Source organism: Sphaeramia orbicularis, chromosome 1 (assembly GCF_902148855.1).
Source record: "Sphaeramia orbicularis chromosome 1, fSphaOr1.1, whole genome shotgun sequence".
In the NCBI taxonomy this organism is placed as follows: Eukaryota; Metazoa; Chordata; class Actinopteri; order Kurtiformes; family Apogonidae; genus Sphaeramia; species Sphaeramia orbicularis.
Genome location: NC_043957.1, coordinates 39406737 through 39428483, shown reverse-complemented (window position 1 = coordinate 39428483; position 21747 = coordinate 39406737). Strand labels below are relative to the sequence as shown.

General features: G+C 37.7%; 3 protein-coding genes across 3 annotated transcripts; 1 reads left to right on the top strand and 2 right to left on the bottom strand.

Annotated features, from left to right (window-relative positions):
• The first annotated feature begins 1338 nt into the window (after positions 1 to 1338).
• mb (myoglobin) lies at positions 1339 to 4613 on the top strand. Its single transcript, XM_030139932.1, has 4 exons — positions 1339 to 1402; positions 3932 to 4022; positions 4110 to 4329; positions 4466 to 4613. Exons 2-4 carry the CDS (start codon positions 3940 to 3942, stop codon positions 4604 to 4606), a joined length of 444 nt encoding a protein of 147 aa, XP_029995792.1. The 5' UTR covers positions 1339 to 1402; positions 3932 to 3939; the 3' UTR covers positions 4607 to 4613.
• A 2702-nt stretch (positions 4614 to 7315) lies between these two features.
• Positions 7316 to 13305, bottom strand: pane1 (proliferation associated nuclear element). The gene is made up of 6 exons (XM_030139919.1): positions 13140 to 13305; positions 11604 to 11680; positions 11146 to 11244; positions 8268 to 8347; positions 8011 to 8102; positions 7316 to 7872 (listed from the first exon to the last, which is right to left on the bottom strand). The coding sequence occupies exons 1-6, from the start codon at positions 13194 to 13196 to the stop codon at positions 7723 to 7725; spliced, it is 555 nt and encodes a 184-aa protein (XP_029995779.1). The 5' UTR covers positions 13197 to 13305; the 3' UTR covers positions 7316 to 7722.
• Positions 13306 to 14198: 893 nt separating this feature from the next.
• LOC115423166 (putative RNA-binding protein Luc7-like 1) lies at positions 14199 to 20555 on the bottom strand. Its single transcript, XM_030139908.1, has 10 exons — positions 19990 to 20555; positions 19410 to 19504; positions 18943 to 19041; positions 18251 to 18361; positions 17990 to 18133; positions 17484 to 17660; positions 17170 to 17324; positions 17045 to 17074; positions 16325 to 16480; positions 14199 to 15701 (listed from the first exon to the last, which is right to left on the bottom strand). Exons 1-10 carry the CDS (start codon positions 20048 to 20050, stop codon positions 15464 to 15466), a joined length of 1266 nt encoding a protein of 421 aa, XP_029995768.1. The 5' UTR covers positions 20051 to 20555; the 3' UTR covers positions 14199 to 15463.
• Between the last annotated feature and the right edge of the window lie 1192 nt (positions 20556 to 21747).

Below are 21747 nucleotides of genomic sequence, written 5' to 3'. Positions count from 1 at the left end.
ACAAAAATCTACATTTTGATTGTACATTTACCCTAAAATGTTTATTTTACTTTTTTTCCCACTGCATTCGCTGATTTTTCTTATTTAAAAATAGCTTATTTCCATGGACATGAACTTAAAACATATTTTGCATTCTGTTAATTTAATACAGCTGATCTGCTGCCCTGCATGATTCCTACATTAAGTATTCACATTACATAGTGTCCGTGATTAGATCATGTAAATGCAATGCAAATTATTTCTTTTATCATAAGGTTTAATTCTTAGTTTTGGACGTTGGTGCCAGAAAATCTATATTTACTTTCATTCTGGAAGCACTTGAAAGTACTTTGTTTACAAAGATACTGTGTGATACAGGTAGTTTGACATCTGAATGACAAATTTTAATTACTCGCTTAATATTCTGAAAACATACTTCTTTTTATAGAACATTGAAGCTGCTGGTGTTGTGCATTACTCTAATTTAATGACTTCCACCAGAAACATTTTTACTCCTGTTATTAGAATAGAGAATACATTTACCCTCTGTAAAGTTGCCTTGTTTTTTGCTCCATAATATGCATTCATTCATCCATTCATTTTCCATGAGCGCTTAATCCTCTGTAGGGTTGTGGTGGTGCTGGAGCAATTTCTGGCTGACTTAACATATCTATTTCTCCAGAAATATTTTTATTGAAATTGTCTCAATCAGCAGTGTTCAAGCAGATTTTGATTATGTGTCTTTATATATTATATAAACTTTGCTATTTGTCATGTTTATCCTTTCTCTGTTAACCTGATTAGAGTCAACCTTTGCCTGTTTAATTAAGATAAAAGGGATCCTGTGTACACAAATGATGCATATTTTATTATATGAAACACATACACAGTTATAATAAAGAATATTACAGTGGGTGCATCAGTCTATTGTTTTACAGCTATATAAAAGGCTGGTTGTTGGTCCATAGAGTTTTACATTTGAGTCAGTAATTAGAAAAAAAGCAAACTGCAAGACGTGATATAACTGTACAAACAGGTTTACGTCCTCATAACATAAGAAAAACATGGAGACACACATGCAGCTCTATCAGCAGCAGATCTTTCTGCTTAATGTGATCTTCTCTCTTCAAATAGGATTAAGCAGGGCATTTAAAACCCTTAGTGCGATGAGGCTGTGTGAAACGATGCCTCTGGTCACACTTTAATCATATCAGTGATAATGTTTTGCTTGCAATCAAAAGTTTCCAGGTTAAGTTTAGAGGTGGTGTGAACATTTTTAGGAGACGTGCAGTGAGAGAGGCAGACGAATGGGAGGGCTAAAACAGTATGTTGACGAGGCTGAGGCGTGGAGTATAAAAGGTCAGTTTTGGTGAAGGGGGATCAGGTCAAGAGGAATCTGGTCAAATCATACAGGATTTTTATAGCTTTGGAGGTAGGTACTGACCTTTAATCACTTAATAGGGTCACTGACAAACCTGTTCAACTAAGAATAAATAAAGAACTCACTCAGACAATAGTCATTTACCTAATTTAGCATAATAAAGTCAAATTAGGTTAAACTTTGTAAAGTATATATTCAGGAGGTTTTCTAGCTAAAGTGAAAAAAATTGCATCCTTTTGTGTTGTTGTCTGATTTATTGTAAGTTAATGTGTCAAGAATAAACTTACTGAAGGCAAAAAAATGTATGCAACAATGCTTGATTTTAAACACTCTTAAGATTGAACTATATCTTCTGCACATACTTTGTAACATCCTCTGACAAGTTCACACAGCATCAAAACCAGCTGTGTATCTAGTTTCTCTTCACATGAATTATACAGTGGTACACAGAGGTGATAATGCAGACTGTATGAGGGCATCTGAGGTAAGATATTCACCTCTCTCTATTAATGAAGTGCCCTTGAATACAGAGGCCTTTGGCTGAAGGCCATCAAATCAAATACCAAATGATAACACTATTTGTATTATTAATAAATTCAAAGAATACAAAAAATATTTATAATAAAATGACTGTTATGATTATGTTTCAGTGTGCACTGTTGATTTTCAATGGGATCTGTTAATACAAAAAGGCAGAAACACAGAAGGATGCCGACTGTAATTATGTTACGAAGAAAAGAATTGGTAAAAGAAATGAAAGGGATGACACAGGGGACTGCTTTAAAATAAGAGGAAGCACTCTGAAGGTTAGGGAGGTCAAAAGGACTGTAAAGGAGCTGAAACCTATGATAAAGCAATAGTTATAATCGACAAGGAACCAAGGAACTGCTGCAGCTTCCAGGTTATGGAGCAGGGCCACTCTGTCACTGTAACCACCTTTGAAGATCCATCAGGACCTGGCTCTGGGCCATGAGATAGCTGAGGAAGAAGACCGAGGGGACGTGAAAATCACTTTCCTATTGAATAACAGCCAGTTCTCAAGGACATGCTGCATATGGTGGACATGTGGTTTGAGGTTCCAGGAGAAGATCATGATGTTGTCTGTGGAGACAAAAGCAAACTTAATCAGAGTGACCTTCACTCATTCATGAAATCACTAAAGAGTAATGTGTTAGTTGGATATGTGTGGTGGGGGGTATATAGTGGTGGAATTGTCGTTTTTGTGTTTGTGTTATGTTATTTGTTTATTGTGAGTCATGTGCTGTATTCTTGTGGCTGTACGGACTGTGGAAACAATTGCCTATGAAGAACAAATAAACATATCTATCTATCTATCTATCTATCTATCTATCTATCTATCTATCTATCTATCTATCTATCTATCTATCTATCTATCTATCTATCTATCTATCTATCTATCTATCTATCTATCTATCTATCTATCTATCTATCTATCTATCTATCTATCTATCTATCTATCTATCTATCTATCCATCCATCCATCCATCCATCCAGCCATCCATCCATCCATCCATCCATCCATCCATCCATGTGGTGTGTCGTGAGTCGATCTGCCTGTAGATCTGCTGAGGTGTTATGGAAGCCCAGGCTGCTTTAATAGCAGCCTTCAGCTCCTCTGTGTTGTTGGGTCTGGTATCTGGTGTCTTCATTTTGACCATAACCCACAGATTCTCTATGGGTTGTAGGTCTGGTGAGTTGGCTGAGCAGTCGAGCACAGCAACACCATGGCTGGCAAACCAGAGTAGTTTTGGCAGTGTGGGCAGGTCCTGCTGGAAAGGAAAGGAAATCAGCATCTCCATAAAGTTTATCAGGAGATAGAATCATGAAGCGTTCTAAAATCTCCTGGTAGGCTTCTGTGTTGACCATAGACTTGATAAAACACAGTGGACCAACAGCAGCAGATGACATGACACCTTATGTGTCATCTCTGACTGTGGAAATATCACACCGGACTTGAAGCAACTTGAATTCTGGGCTTCACACTTCTTTCAGACTCTGGGTCATGCATTTACAAATTAAATGCAAAATGTACTTTGGTCTGGAAAGAGGACTTTGTTTAGTTGTCTTCACTGTGGCAGTGGACAGCCACAGTACTGAGACAGGTTCTCACTAGTAATGACCTTTATTGAAAATGGTAGGAAGAGTCTGCAGGGAATCATTCAGGACAGAAGCTGTGACAGGTGAGAACAGGTGAGTGAAGCATGGGTAGGTGATGAATCAGCTGACAGGGTGTACGCAAAACTGCTGCGAAGACACATGAGCTGCTTTGAGTCTGAGAAAGCAGTCTGACTGGAGAAAGGTGTCTTATTATTAGGCTGACTGCTAGGAATTGGAGATGTGTAACAATGCGGTCAGAGAGAGTGGAGAGATTCTTTTTTCTTCTTCCTGCTTCTTTTTCAGTCATCAGATGTGATGTATAAGTAGTTTGGATTACAATGTAATATTTGTTTTGAAAATTTGACAGTGGAACTCATACACTGAAATTAGATACCACTGAAAAAGGATGTTTAAAACAGTGTTCCTCCATGTTTCCACTTGTTTCTTTGTGTCCTCAGATCATGGCTGACTTTGACATGGTTTTGAAGTTCTGGGGTCCAGTGGAGGCAGATTATACCAGCCATGGAAACCTGGTTCTGACCCGGTCAGAGGCTTGGACAACAGATTCCTCTTTCTTCTAGATCAGTAGTTTGTTTTCTTTGGTTAATTTCCATCTTATCCCTGTTCACAGTTTATTCACTGAGCACCCAGACACTCAGAAGCTGTTCCCTAAGTTCGCTGGCATCGCCCAGGCTGACCTGGCTGGTAATGTAGCTGTTTCAGCTCATGGTGCCACTGTGCTGAAGAAACTGGGAGAGCTGCTGAAGGCAAAAGGAAACCATGCAGCTATTCTCAAACCTCTGGCCAACAGCCATGCCACTAAGCACAAGATCGCCATTAATAATTTCAGGGTGAGGTTTTTTTTCCTGTACTTCCTTTTGCACCCCCCTCCCCCTTTCTTCCCTTTTTTTTTTAACTTAAATATTCCGTGTTTTTTGTTTACCATGAAACCAGATGTTAAAAACTTTGTGTTTTCTCCTGTTTTAGCTGATTTCTGAGGTGATTGTCAAAGTCATGGCAGAGAAAGCTGGTCTTGATGCAGCTGGACAACAAGCTCTGAGGAATGTGATGGAGGTTGTCATCACTGACATCGAAGCCAACTACAAAGAGCTGGGCTTCAGTGGCTGAAGATGAGACCACAAAATCAACATACATGACTACAACAGCTGCCTGACTTAATTTTTTCTTGAGGTTCATTGTGCTGAACCACATTAGACTGTACAGACATTATGCATGTGCACTGTTCTGTAACTACTCTGTAGTAAACATGGACTTTGTTTTACTGCAATGAAATGATTCTTGACTAATAAACACAGTACCAATAAAACTCCCTATTTCTGGACTCTTCTTATTGTACTTCAACCCACAGAAACTATTTTTCACCTCCTGTGTCCTCTGTGCTGTATAATCATTGTATATCTGATGCCCACTGAGCCAGCTTGGTCATACTTAAAAAATAACAGAAGGGTGTCTGTTAAAATATGTTATCAAATCCTTTTGCTAAAGTCACACAGTCCAGATAGGAGTCAGGACAATACTGAAACACTTAAACTCAAGTGCCTGCATAAACACAGGCAAGCACAAGCTCACATTCACTTGTATAAAAAAATAACACGTATCAAAATCCCCACTTGAACAGCTTCACCCATAACGTCACTACATGCGCAGTATGGTCTTTCAGGCTCACCTTTCTTCTTAGTCATATGATCTGTGTGGATTTGACACTGCAGCACCTCTGAAGCAGTGTTCAGTGTGTTTGACTGATTCTAAGTGTTTTTCAAATGTGAAAGGTAAAAGTAGTTAATGACTCCACAAGTCTACAACACTGCTTTAAATGTGAAAGAGGTGCTTTCATTTCTTATCTATCATATATAGTTGTCGTACTGGATACAATGACAGAAAACTGAGAAAAGGGAACCCTCTCTGAGCAGCAGTCAAAAAATGAAAGATTCTCAGTCTTTCATTAATTTTACATTGACTGACTAATCTGTTATTCAGTCATTTTAGAGGTGATTTATGCAGTCTGATGAATGAGAGGAGAAACATGATTAATACTTAATAAGGGATGAGCACAAGTGAGGATACTGTTAATGATATTACTGCTAAACCCTCTGATCACTGTGAGCACAAATTACACAAATCAGTGGTCAGTGCTGCAGCTGATTCTTATACATTTCCTGCAAACTTTGATCAAATGAAAAGTCCCCTATTCTTGGGTGGCTCAGAGTTGTAAACATACTTTACGTGTTATCACTGACATTCAACAGTCACACTGAGCCCTTATCATCCTTCCTGTAACTGACTTGATGCCATAACAATGTTAGTTTAACTTGTATGATGGACAAATGCCATAATGATAACCTATTATTAGTGTGTGTGTGTGTGTGTGTGTGTGTGTGTGTGTGTGTGCGCGTGCAGACGTGACACCAGGCACGGCGTCTACGGTCACACCTCAGCCTCTGTCCTCAGTTTGACCATCAGCTGTTGAATGAACTGAGGTCAATGAGTTCACATCATTCATCTAATATGTTAAAAACAATAAGTTTCTTGGTTTTTACCCCTTGGCCAACTTCTGGCCGAAGAAATATTGTAATCATTTTGTCGTTTGTCTGTCTGTCCATCCATCTGTCCATCCAACAACATAATCGCTATATCTGAAGAATGCATTGAGATATCGGCACCAAATTTATACTGTAGATGCACGTTGGCATAGAGCAGATGCCTATTGAAAATATGTCACCTTGACCAACTTTATCAAGATCAAATGGCTTTGTGCAGTTATATCTGAGTACTTTCAAATATAAATATGTATGTAGTAAGTTTTACACACAATCAGATAATTAAATATAAATTATAGGGCTGTAACTTTCAACAGAATCTTACACTATATTTGGTCGAGGGGTATTAAAAGTGCACAGCACATTAGAGAAACTCAAAGATCAGCAGCCTCAAGTATTTCAGATGATCTGAAAATCACATTAAGATAAAATAAAAGGGAAATTTGTCTTGGACCAGAGTAAGCTGAGCTGCTTATGTCAGACTTAACACATGCAACTACAAGGGAGCTTACAATAAAAAAAAAAAAAAAAGAAAAAAAAATGGTAATGAAAAGAAATGTATATTAGTCGTACTTTTATTGATCATTTCCTCATAGACAGTACACAGTATTTATAGGGAAACATCATATTTATATAATATAAAACTGAAATATCTTGGTTATATCAATTGAATTGTACACAACAGAAGAGCCTAATATCCGACGATGTCATGTCAAACTATGCCAGAACACACATTTAGGTGTTTGTGACTGTGGCTAATCAGACCTCATCGGAGGGTTAATGTGTTTGTTTGAAGCGGTGCTGTAATTTTAATAAGGAGCATAATGCTGTAATTTTACCACTAAAATATAGAAACAAATTACCTTCCAGTGAGATGTCAGTCAAGCAGACTGTGCAGGTCTAATCAAGTGGAATAAGTTAAATCACCACAGTGGGTGTGCTGCAGAGAAAACTGATGAATTATACACAAAAAAGAGAAGGGTGGGAACCAGGCTATTTTATGACACATGGCAAAAAGTATCAATAAGCTTCAACTACAGTCACAGAAAAAATTATTAGACCATAAAGTCATCAGAAACAATGGTAATACAATCAATTACTAACTCCAGTGTGTATCATGTGACTAAAACAGACAGAAAAGAAAACATGGAATGCCTAAAAGCACTGTTTTTTGTCAGTACAATGCCATAGCTATTAATGTAAGAACTGAAGTGATTTTGGTTATTATCAAGAAAACATGGAAAATGGCTAGATATCAATTCTTAAAATAACCTCTTATGAGCTATTTTCGTTGTTGTCATTATATTTGTCCAAACAAAAGTACCTTTAGTTGTACCAGGCATTAAAATGAACAAGAAATTGAAGAAAATAAGGGGTGGTCTAATAATTTTTTCCATGACCATAAACAGAGCTGAGATTTTGTCATCATTTGCTGAAGTACACATTGAACATGTGAGGAAGCTCACTGGCCTGTTTAAGGCAAGTTGATGTTACACCACTTGTTTGCAGAGGCTTCAGATACAGAGTACAGGATATAATGTTTGAAAACCCCAAATATCACATCAGGTACAACATGTGATTTAAAAGAAACATCCAAAAACACAATGCCACTGCATTTTCAGGTTGGCAAGTCCATTTGCTGAGGGTACTATAAATAAATATCTGCGGAAAGGCAGAGCGGTGGGACTAATCAAAGCTTGGTTGGTCGATGTCTGGGGGCACGGTGCAGCGCGTCAGGTTGGACAGGTACAGAGCAGTAGCCATGGGAACAAGGCCGGCTGCCACCTTCAGGATGGCCAGCAGCCTCTCTGTCGCATTGCTCACACCATCTGGAGTCTGGAGAGGAGTCAACCATGGATTTGTAAAAGTTCTGATTCCTACTGACCTTTATGGTGAGTCTGTGCTTAATGCATTCTACACATGACAGCAATACATTCATGTTTGTCCCTTACAATGACAGATGTTGACACAAACCTGATCCTCTGCAAACAGCAGAGGGCATTGGAGTGATGCGGCCAGTTTTCTGACTCCGTCCAGGCGGTTGGTGGGGACCAAAGTGTTACGAGCTACAACAGACATAACAGACACGGACACTGAAAAATCTTAAGGGTTAAGATATAAAAATTGTTAAAAATGGTGCATCTTAGAAAATTTACACTCATTTCACCCTTTCACTCATCATTTATCCTCTTTTATGTGAAGCATGAAGATGAATTTACATATTGTCGTACCATTGGTCACCATGAAGCAGACTTTTCCTAGGAAATATCCAGCGTCCAAATACTTCAGGGAGGCTTCAGCTGACTGAAAACTGAAAAAAATAAAATAAAATAAAATGCCACCTTCACATGACAAATGACTGTTATATGTAGTTGAAAAGTCAAATGACCTTTCTATAAACTCAAACAGACTTTCCTTTACTTAGAGCAGGGGTGTCTAATCCTGGTCCTCAAGGGCCGGTGTCCTGCATACTTTAGATGCATCCCTCTTCCAACACACTTGATTCAAATGATAAGCCTATCATCAAGCACTGCAGAAGCCTGATAATGACCGTCAGATGTGCTGGAAGCGGGAAACATCTAAAACATGCAGGATACCGGCCCTTGAGGACCAGGATTGGACACCCTGACTTAGAAGCTTCAGAAATATTTAGAAAATGGATGAGATTTTTGGCAGCACAGGAATCAAATGAATGTTAAATCACTGTGAAGAGCATAAAACATTGTTGTTTTTCATCTGCTCTTGCTTACAGGGTTTTCATACTGAGATGGCAATGTAATAACAATGATCAAAAATTACATGAAAGTATTTATTTTTATGAAAGGTTTTGATGTTTCGTCTTGAGGAAGAATAAAAAAAAAACAAACCCACAGCCCTTTGATCAAATCACTTCCTCTATTGGTATAGCTCTCCCCCTGCTGATTTCTGTGATACAGCTCTTCGGACCATCTGCCTTTTTGTCTAAGCTCAGGTCTTTGAGGATAGACCCTGCATTGATGTTCAAACCTTTTGCAGACCTGTAGGTTCTGACACCCTGCCTATCTTTGTTAACCTTCCTGTGTACCTTTTAACATGTTTATGACCCTTATTTGAATATGCTGTGTTTGAAACTCCATGCTGTGATCCTCCACCTTTTGGTTACATGTATAAATACCTCTTCTGCACTAAGCTCAGCATCTGCTCACACTCTCTGACTTCCACTCTGTGCCTGTAAGCCCATCGTATACAGTATTCAATAAACCAAACCACTGCAGCAAAATTTACTTTGGAACAGATTTGAGTGATTTTTTTCAACAGTCTTATCTATGTGTCTACATCAAAGCAAACTTAGGGAAGATGCTAGAACCCACACACTTCCACCCTCTAAAATCCCAGTGAAAAGACTGATGCTGATATCTGTACTTGTGAAAATTAAATCACTAGTTTCTCCGACTGGGACTCATATGACAGCTATTACCAATACAGCATTTTTATCTTAATAATATTGCTCAAATCTTACCTATATTATCATGGCGTGAAACTGTAATCCATGCTTTTGTTTCTTCCAGACTTGATTATTGGGTCCAATCAAACGGTAACACATGGACACATTTGGTGTTCAACAGTCTTTGTCATGTAAGCAGAGTAACTTATATGCATGTATTATACATTTTTAAGTAGGTATTTATAAGCACTTTAACATTATGTCTAACAAAATTTGAGGAGATAAAATTTTGGGGTGAAAAATGTGAAATTATTGCTTGGTAACACATGGATTTGACACGGACATCAATTTTTTTAAGCTTTACGCAAACATTCAAAACATGCTGTTCTCAACAGAAACTGATATCAAGTTCCACAAAACCTATTAGATATTATGTTCAACTATGCTGAAAATAAATTTTGGAGTAAAATATTGAAAAGTGTCTGTTTTATTGACATGAGTATGTGGCAACACGTGGACAGGCTGCCATAGTAACACGTGGATGACTATTTACCATTGTATACATCACCCAAAATGTTGACTTATTTTTTAAAATAACAAGCCACATATAATCACAATGCTTTATTTAATGTATTTAATACTAACACAGTGTTATTAACACCTTATGGTGGTCCATACTGATATAAGTAAATGACAAATAAAGAGTAACTTGTCAGTAACAGTTCACAGATATTCTTTTTAAATGTGATCAGTATATGAATTCACAAACGTCATCATTCAAAATTTTAATTTCTCAAAGTAATACAGTCTTTTTGTTGATTTAATGCAGCCTAGCAGAAGGTTCAGAACTTCTGTACTGTGTAAGTGGTATTTTAAAAAGGATAACACTTTCATAAAATAGAGATCTTCAGCTAAAAAATGAGCCCACTTGATAAATGATGTGTGCAAATGTACTTTTTCATGTTGATGTTCACTTTCGCTTGATCAGACCCTATTATAATGTTGTCCTCTAGTTGCTGCTTGAAGTGTTTTCTTGTCTCTCACCTACTCAGGACTCTCCTCACTGGTTATCAACTGATCTCAGTGTTCTTCTTTCAATTCGTAAAGCCTTTTACTTTTTCAGACTCCCTTATCTGCGCTGATATACACATATACCAACACATTGTTTTCCCTCTGTTGATGTTATTATTTCAGTTAACAATGAAAATAAAAAGTCTTGACGTTCCCACCCCTTATTTTCCATTATATGATTAAGAAGCACATTTGCATGAAATATTTACATTATGACTGAAACCTACCTTTACTATCATGATATTATAATTCATTTCATTGCAACACTACATGCAACCTAGCAATGAGGTTTAAAGATCTAACTCTTTTTCTACAGCATATTAAATCTGTGTTCTATATACTCTGTAGACAAGTTCGGGACAAACGAACAACATATATGGATTTACATAAAAAATGTAATTTTAATCAATAAACTTAAAAATGAATACACTTTTCATTATGGGTTCTCATAGCATACACCTGTCATTGATATAAATATGTGTTTCTTTGCTTCATACACACCGAAAACAACAGCAATAACTCAGGTAGGACAATATTTCCTCTTAATATTTATGAGTGGTATGTTTTATTGAGCCACAACAACTTGAATGACCAGGTAAGGATTTTTCAGTTACCTCAGCTCTGAAGTCAAGTTGATGATAAACACCACCAGATCTATCCTTGGTCGACTCTCCTCGTTCTCCACTGGTAGAGGCAGACTCTTGGCTAGTCTCCTAATTGGAACAGTGAACACACAAGCTGTCACATTAAATATAATCCTTCATGTAGAGAAGACAGTGGAGGTGAGAGAGGAGAAAGGCGCACAGCTTAACTCAACATCGTGCCAAAACTGTCAGTGTGTACTTTAGTTGTCTACAAAACTACCTGAAAGTACCTTAGTAAGTAACCTTTCTCACAAATCATCAAGCAGTAGATTATGAAAACTGTGAAAAGGGTCCATAAATTATTAAAACTGGATAGACAGGTTTAATTTCAACAGAGTATCAGATGTTTCCCCCAGTTTTGCTCCATATGATCATTTCCTATGACAGACAGTTGAGTTCAGCATTTTGCAGGATGAGGCACATCTTACACATTCACGGTGACACCAGTCTCCTCCACAAGAGCATCAGCTAAACTCTGCTGAAACTGCTCCTCGCGCTCCACCAGCTGGAAGAAAAATAACTCAAGTCAGCACAAAACACCTGAGGATCATGCTGCAATACAAAGAAAATGTCAAATATATGCGAATTAAAAATAACAGAAACAGCAGCATGTGGAGACTTTTAATATTTTTTGCAGGTTGTCACCCAACACCTAGAAAAGATCATGGATGTTGATGTGCCTCTTGATAATTACGCGTGCATGTATTGGATCAAAACACCATTCTGAGCTCTTCTACTCATTAACCCATAAAGACCCAGAGCTACTTTTGTGGCACTTCCCAAATTAATTTTTCTCCATATTTAACTTTTCTTAAGTGATTTATCACCATACATTATAGTATTATCCTATGTATTTTGCATTTTTTTCAGTGAAAATCATGTATTTTCCTATATTTAATTTACTAATCATGTAGATGTTCATAAAAAGCTCAGTTCAAAGTTGAGGGTTATTACATCAAAAACAGAGAAAACTGAAGGAAATGTGACTTTCTCAGCAAAGATATCAAAAACTGAATGTAAATACAAGTGTCTCCATCCACTGTCACTTATCAAACTCCATGGGTTTCATTGGTGAATCAATGTTGTAGAAGATGACAGTGTTTCCACATTCACTACAGAGGCTCTGAACGTGCAAATGAGTCATATGTGATGATCATTAAAAGACAATAAACTGCATTTTACACCAATTATTTACATGTATTAATTGTTTTAGTGGCTCAGAAGTTATTACATATTTTAGATCATTACAGATTTTAGATTTTGGTTGCCAGTGGCTGTTTGGGTCTTTATGGTTTAAACCTATCCTTTGTAAATGAATCACCCAATAAAACTAATGGATCACAACATCTGGCCCATCTGACCCCCTCATTTGAAACAGTTCCTGACTCTTTGTACAGTTGTACCTAATAATGATTTTTTTGTCCCTATTGAGATTATCAATGTGCAGGAATGCAGAGTATGCAGTTATGTGAAAGTCTTGAATACTTTTGTTTATTGCTGCTATGTCAGTATGACTTTTCTGAATTGGGAATGTTTTAGGTAGGACCACTGTATATATATGGACATGTCATTATACACTGTCCGACTAAAAAAACAAAGGTACACAATATTTCCTTAGACCACTTTATGGCATCGTTTATGCAACATTACAGCAAATGTCACAAAATGTCTTTTCGTTGACAGTTGTGTTTATTTTTAGCTAAGATCCTGTATAGCCTATTGATGACAGAGTCGATATTGATTACAACGAACATGTTTAACAAGGAGATTTTTTTTTAAATCACTTAGGTTAGCTTTATCCACCTGTCAGAATGAATGTTTATAATAATGCTGTTCATACTATTTAAGACACTTTAATACCACTGTTATTTCATTATTTTGCTAATCATATGAGAAGCTAAAACTGTCACAGCACATATCAACTGCTTTGTTTTCATCACAACAGTCTGACATTTTACACTTACCAGAATAGTTGCTGTTTTCAGCCCGGGCAGTTTACTAAACGGCTTCAGCACAGACATGTTGGCGAAAACATATCAATGTGTCAATTTCATAGATTATTAAGTGAACAAACTCAGTGTCGATAATCTTTAGCTTGAGTTCACACAGCGATACTGGCGCTTCTTTTCTGAACGTACGTCTGACGTCATGACGCTTCCGCTGGTTTGGTGGTTGTTTCCTGCCTCCTACAGGCCACTACATGTATTGCACCCCAGACCTCTATACTTGATCTATATACTACTGTCCAAAAAAGTCAATTTAACATCATACAAGTTTTGTATCAGATGCTATTTTATCTAATAATTAACATATAATTAACCCTTATGGACAATAACTATTTTTGTGGTGGCATCCAAATGAATTTTTCCTTTTCTTTTAACCTGTCAAAAGTCATGTCACCATTAATTATATCATCCTCTACATTTTGCATTGTTCAGTAAAAATCAGGTTCTCTATTTAATTTACTGGTCATGTAGATATTCATTAAAGCTTACAGTAAGTTCAAAGGTTATTATATCAACAGAGAAAACTGAAGAAAAAGTTTTTCAGCAAAATATATAATTAAGTGAACATAAAAACAAGCGTTTACAACCAGTCACTTGACAGTTTACACAGGTTGTATTAGCAAGTCAGTGTTGCAGAAGATGTTTCCATGTTCACTACAGAGCCTTTGAATATCTAAAAGAGTCAAATCTGATGATCATGAAAAGCTGAGAAATTGCATTTTATCTGAATTACATGTGTCAATACGGTTAGTGGTTCACAAGTTGTTAAGTGTTTTGAATCAGTAGATGCTTTGGTCGCCAGCTGCTCTTAAGGGTTAATGTATTTTGCAGTTGGTAATGTCTATTGTTCATCTGATGATTATATTGTCACTGTTGGCTTTAAAACACATTGCTCCTCTGAGGTTACCAGAGATATTCTTAATCCCTTCACCATTACCCTCCTGACAAAAGAATAAGCAGTACATATTCAGATATCACTGTTGAACAACATAAATGACCAAATACAAACAGCGGATGAAGGGGGAGAAGAATGTTTAACACAGTCCATTTCAGTGGAAGCTGAAAAGGTTTATTTACTTTATGATGACACAGCAAAGTAGGCTCCCCAGTACATCCAGCCTCAACTATAGCATACCCCTGGACCCGAAGTGTCAGTATGTAAATATGCACATCCATATGCGTTCAAACATCAGGAACTGAGTGGAGATAGAGGGACATTTCAATTTTTTCCTCTCAAAACAAACGTTCATCACTGCATTATGTTTTAAAGGCAGAGACCTAGGGGTGTGTGTGTGTGAGATTTACCAAATAAGACTGTTATGGCTTGAAGGCAGCTAAGAAAACAAAAGATATCAGAAATCTCTTCAGTCCATCACAGCTAATCTTCCCACATGAATGAATCCGAGCAGTGAGTGTAAATCCATTGAAAACAACAGATTTCTAATTGAACAGAAGAGAACACAGTGAGGAACTTTAAAAATAAAAAAAATAATAGCACTTCTTTTAAAACAGATTTAAAGTAGGGTTGGGCAATGGATTCAACTGAGGTTTTGCTTTTTAATGGATGCAAATGCCTAAATTGACAGGACTTGAGATGAGATTAGTTTGTCTTTTCAACAATTCAGTGTGGAAATTAGAATTGGGATTTTTTTGTTGTAATATATTACTTGGGCTTCTGTTTTTTAAATATCTATTTTGGCAAATAATATATGCTGGCACCCTTTATAGTGCCACATTTTGTTACTGTTTGATATTGCACATATAGGCATAAAGATAGAAAACTACTTTTAAATGTTTGACCTGATTTTATATAACCAGAAAAAATTAAAATGATCACTTGCTTGTAACACTAAAAATAAAAGAAAATTAGGATTAAATTTCTTTGCCATAATGCCCAGCCCTAATTTAAAAGGTTTTGGTTATTTCTCCTAACCTCCCCTTATCTATGCCAGAGTAATTGTACAGAAGTTTGATGAGGTGGCATTAAAGTCCATGTATTGCTTCCAGGTCATGCTGGGCTCACATTTCAAAGTCAGCTTAAATGTTAGCCTGACTGCCACAGCTGAAGTTGTTCCCTCATCCCTGTATTATGTTTCAACCATCCACCTACACTGCTAATATACATGTTCAACTTTTAACATGAACACATCCAAAGCTGACACACACACACATTCACACTGACACACTCATCTTTTCTCCATGCTCCTTTTACTAAACAATATATCCAAATCCGCCCCCCCCAAAAAAAAAAAAAAAAAACTTGGGGGGGAGTCCTCTCCTGTTCATATCTCTCCAGACTCTCGTTCCTCAGAGGTGGAGCGTCGGTCCCTCTCGTATGACAGGGACCTTTCCCGTTCCCTGCCTCTGGCCGTGTCTGGAGACGTGGACCTCTCCCTGTTGTCCCAGTCAGCCAACTCTGCCTTGTCTTCTCGCCATCCCTCCACTGCTCCCTCCTTCCATCTTTCCTGCGACAGTGAGCGTTCTTTGTCTCGGTTGTGAGAGGATCTGTCTCTGGAAGACCTGAAAGGCAGAGCCAAAGATTTTTATGGTTAGAAGCAGTTGAGGGTGTTAAAGCTACAGCAGCTGTTTTACTAACAAATATATTTACTAGCATCGGAGAAGTCTTCTGTTAAAACCAAATGAATTTGAGGAGAATTACTGGCCAAAACAATGATTACGCAGTTGTGTACCTGAGTAAAGGCTCCTACTTCTTGAATGTAGAATAAAATAGACTTTGTCATTGTGTGTTGAATGAAATTAGGACTGCTCCTACAGTCAGTGCAAACAATATGAATAAAAAAATCAATTAAGTCAGATCCTTCCTGTCGGGGGGGGGGGGGGGGGGGGGGGGGTATATCCCCAAAATGCCCCCAATCATTTGTAAGACAATCAATATGAACCAAATTTTATCTCAATCATCCTATTATTGCTTGATTTATGTCCAAAACACTGATTTTCAACTAAAGCGCTGTAATTTGGATGACTTGTAATACTCATAGAGAAGCTGAAATTGATAGGGTTCTTCCATTAGGGTTCCCCTATACTGGTTATCAAAGGATAAGAAATCCAACCAAAGCATGATTTTTTGCACATAATTCACAATTTTACAGGGTTAATGTATTAACTATGTACAGGAGGCCCACCTCTTCCTTTTGTGCCTGTGAGAGTGGGAGCGTGAGCGGTGCCTGTCCTTGTGCCGATGTTTCCTTTCTCTATCCCGATCTCGTTCTCCACCTTCTTCTCTGGAACGGGAGGAGCGATGGCGCCTGGAATGATGGGAGGATGAACTGCCTCCATCTCTAGATAAAATGAGTCATACAGATTTAATGTTACTGTGGCAAATAACTGTGGATTCTCAAATACAGGTTAGAAACTGAAGAGATGGCATAGAGGCTTTCCTTTCACAAGCATCAAAGCTCTATGAAGCTTTTACTTTACATTTAGTAACTGCATGATGCATGGTAAATGACTGTGTATTGCCAGTTTCAACATCAATTCATACTATTTAATATAATACAGACCCTGCAAGTGAAATTAAGTATTACACCTATTTTATAAATAAATCCACTTTGAGTTATAATAAGCGATGTCCAATATATTCTACAAAATATCTCTCCCGTGCCCCAGCAGACAGGTATTTACACTATTACATTAAACGCCTCATGTTTAGTTTTTTAATTGCTATAGTAACGGGATATACTGTAGCATAATTCGATTACTATGGAACTGAAAAAAACACTAATGTCGTCAGCTGGATAAAGATATATTTCACAAATGCACACAGCAGTCTACTTTTGCAAAAGTTTGATTGATTAATGTCTCTCTAAACACTTATGAAGTGATTTTGGTCACAGCAGTCTTACCTGTAACGGTCTCCACTTCTGGATCTGGACCTAGGATGGAAACACAAATTAGTTTCAGTTTCCAAATGACAGAAAACTTGTTTGTAATAAGCAGTACCAGTGGAAATAAGACCTCAGTTTCTTACCTCCTACGCTCCCGCTCCCTTTCTCGTTCTCTATCCCATTCTCGCTCTCTTTCTCGTTCCCGTTCCATCTCCCACTGTCTATCTCGTTCATCTTCTCTTTCACGTTCTTCTCGTCTTTTCATTCGCATTCTTTCTTGTTTCTCTATAACTGCTTTCTGGATTTAAAAAAAGATATGGTGTATCTTTAAAATACTTGCAACTGTTATTAATACGTACAACTAAGAATATGACTGTTGTTTCTATTATCAGTGGATACATTTGACAAGTGTCACTTCTTGTGAGTAAGAACAGCCTGGACGTGCTCCATCACTTACTCTTAGCTTTTCAAGCTTTTCACGGATTTCAATGAAGCCCAAATGCAGTTTGCCCCCAAAGTGATCAGCAAGGCGTCGATCATTGTCGTGGAGCCCCAAGTAGGCCGAGCACACCTCACAGACCCGAAGCTTTTGCTGTTGAAAGCTGGAGGCTGGCATTGAGTTCCTGTAAACATCCTTAGAAAACAAAGTAGAAAAATAAATATTACAATACTGTTATAAAATACAATATTTTATGACTAAACTAAACCATGTCCATTGGAGAGAGAGAGAATTTTCTTTTAGTTTGTAATGCATGGATAATGGCATCTAGCCTTGAGTATAGGCAATTAAAAGAGTTGTTTTTCATTTTATTAAAATAAAAACACTTTTAGTCAAGTTAAATTACAAATATTACATATGAATAATTAACTCCCAATTCCCATTTCTGTTGCTTCTTGAAATCATTACTAAAGGACACTATGATGACAAACAGTTCACAACAAATCAGTAGGTGAGTCTCTTACCTCTGCCTCTTTCTTCAAGGCTCGTGTCTTCTCCACCTTTTCTAGCAACTGCTGGGCCTCATCTACATTTCCCTCACCTCCTAGCTGCTCAGCCCGGGCCAACAACTTCCCAATCTCTTCATTCAGCTCATGGACACGCTCAGCCTTATTATTCAAGCAAAAGAATCCAATTAATGAGCTAAATTAAAGTGTTATTTTCATTGTTGGAAACTTGTTGACCTAATTCCTCATTCCTAACAGAATTAATCATCAATCCTTCACCTTTGCAGCCACCTCAGCACTGATTTCATCCTGTGTTTCAGCAAGTCTCTTCTTGGCCAGCTCAGTTCTACGATCACAGTCAGCGATGAAAGACTGAAGGTGTTCAGCAGCCTGTGAACAAACATGACAAATGATTGTTTCTGTATGATAAATATCACCCACAAGACATAGAGAATACTTAGTATAAAAATACTACAAGTCAGTGAGATGTTAGAGGTGTACAAAAAAACCAACAGTGCTTGGATTCTATATGCGATCAAATCTGTGTATTATATTTCAAGAAAAATTACTCTGCAAATCCAAAACAAGCTGTTGATACCTTTCCCCGCGTCATTAAATTAAAAGGAAACACTTATGGCAAAAATTGGTGAATGTAGTTCTCAGTAAGGCCTAACTGATGCTACATGGACTTGGTCATCTCATATCCCTATATAACTGATGCTACATGGACTTGGTCATCTCATATCCCTACATCACAATCAGGGTCATACTGTGTCATTACTAAAATGTCTTAACTGAAAGATACATCTCTTTACTCACCAGTGTCCCCAATTCCTATTCTGTCAATCTAAAAATCTTATAGTGTTTATGATACCCCGATGAGTGCCTATTCATATGGCAGGGTAAAGTACAACAGAAGACAATACAATCTAGAGAGCTCACATATGATAGTGTGTGTATGTAAAACTCACATCAAGCTCAAAGAAGTACTCCTGCTCCTTGGAAGCAATCTCATAATCAGCTCTGAGTGCCAGGTCATGGACTTTTACACACTCTCCCAGGTCCATCCTCTGTAGGAATCAAAATCACATCGAAGGATAATGTTTGCATGCTTCATTGAAAATTTATTTCAGCATCTAAAACTAAATGAACCAGTAATTTAATAATTTTAAACTGTCGTCCTGTTCTAGAGGCATTTAATTGGCATCACATTAAGGCCAAAGGGACTTTGTTTTTAACAGTGAGAGGTGTTCTCTCATCTGCGTCTAGTGATGTGGAGACGACAAAGAGCAGAACAGACATTTAAATTAAAGTTCAGTTGGCTGGACATTAATCTCATAGACGAGGTTTCAAGAATGAAAACAATTACGAATTCATATCACTACTTTTAATATCTCTTATGGGCCCTTCTCAGTGGCTGTGACAATGTGAGACTCACCGTGCCCGACAGGATATCATGAGGACATGAGTCTAAAAGGTGGCTTTTGCAGACCCGCTCATCTGTGAATTTGATTCTCTGCCGCATGGTGTCTCCTTTAAAAGAACAGAAGACAAGCATGAGTAAGGACATTTACAGTTGACTGTCCGGTCATTTTCTCTGAATGTGAACGAATCCCTCGCTTCAACACAGCAGCAGAACACATAACATTGGGCGAGTCACATCTGTAATCTTATCAGCAAAACCTAAAGTTAGCTACTCGGACAGAGTAAAAATGACATCTGGTGGAGAAAAACAGAGCATTGAATAGGTCTGCACAATCACAACGTTGGACTAGGAAATATTACTAAGATAAATTCATATACGAGGTGTTCGTAACAACTTATTTGGTCATGAAGTCCAACTCAAACGACAACAGGTAGCTAACCGGCAGCCTGTGGGCTATCCTCATGTTAGCTAGCTGGGTGTTACAGCATGTCCCTCTGACATCCTTGTTAGCTCACTGGCTAATGCTAGTAACAACATAAACTCCTGTTACAGCTTCACCGCGTAACATACATTAACCTCAGGCCTTACTCACCGTCTCTTCCCGTCCCCATGAGCTGATCCAGCATCGCCCGCATCTGTGCCTGGGCCGACATGTTTCAGTGTTTAGCTAACGTAGTGTGAGTCACTCCTCGCCAGCAGCAGTCTTCACACATGCAGCCTCCTCTCCCGCAGGCCTCGTTGGCTTCTCCACCACTACCACGGACAACTTTTCCCACAAGGAGAAAAAGGCGGAATCCCGTTGTGCCAGCGAGCTTTGAGGGTGTAACGTTACTAAAGTGTGTTGGTTATCACTGCACTTAACCAGCTAACTAAATGTGACTTTGTGACGGTGGGTCGTTGTGGTCGGTTGGTCAAGTGTTACAGCGTCTGTTTGAAAACTGCTGGAGTTCCCTGTTCCAGAGAGCGGTAACTGAAAGTAGACTGGGCTTTTGGTTAGCTGACTTGATTTGCATCGAAATTGGTCACCAGTTCCTGCTTTAACATAGTATCGAATTATATTAGTAGCACATCGGCTAAAAGTTGGCAAGTTTATTCAACGTCCTTTCTTCCGTCTTCCTACTTCCCTTCCGTGCGCGGCGCCGCCGATTTGGAGCGCGTTCTCGCACTACGCCTCGAGGCAGACTCCGCAGTGTATCCTCGCGCTCTGCTGTCGGCTGTGACGTGTTGTGTTTTGGTTTTTTTGCCTTTTTTTTTTTTTAATGAGTCGTGTTTTATCGGAAAAAAAAGTCTGAAAAATATAGAATATCGCACAGATCTTCAGATGAAAACATAGAAATATTATAGAGGAAAAAAGAAGCTCATTACCTGGACAGACATTACCTGGGTTTACATAAAGGTTTACTTCTGAAACGTGCGTAAGTTTACAGTTTTGGTTATTTTATTCAACATAGAAATGAATTGATATAGATATAGATTATATTACATAACAAACAAATATAATTTTATGACAATATATATGATTAACAATACACTTTACGTTACATTTGGCACTATGAGTGATTACTACATTCAGGTGATATGGAACAAATAATACCAATAACAATAAAACCAAAAACTCATTCTCCGTACACACTACCAACCTTAAACCTCAAACCTTATTTACAGCTCAGATATTTTAAAAGTTTATTATTATTATTATTATTATTATTATTATTATTATTATTATTATTATTATTATTATTGTTGTTGTTGTTGTTGTTGTTGTTGTTGGCTGTTTATGTTTCTAAGATGTGGCCAGCACTGGATTCCATTCCATTGCAAACTGCTGACAGCCCTAAACTGAGCCACATGTACAAAAGCAGTGGAATTAAAAGCATTCAGTTCATTCTCTTCACTAAATGAACTAATATAATATGGGCAACTAACATGCAATAGCATGTTTATGTAATATTTGAACCACTTTACAGCATGTGAGCATTGCATTGACACCCTCCAGTGCAGAGTTGTGACAGCTCAGGATTGAAAAGACCATATTCTCTGTGATTTCTGTTGTTTACACTGTCATGATAAAAGGACTTACTGTGATATATCCAAGGAATGATGCTGGGGTTCTTGATGTTTTTGATGGCCCAGTATCTCCAATGTTGCCTCTTTTAAATGGCAATCGCTTTTTTTTCATTCACAGAAATATACCAGGACTTTATAATATGGAGGAAAAGGAACAAATAAAGTGAGGTCTTCACAATATTAGGTGGTTTTAGTAATCTATGAAGTCTCCCTAATCACTCACTCCGAGCACTGAATGAATACAATGTTCAAGGGTTTCAACCACATAATTAAAAAAAAAAAA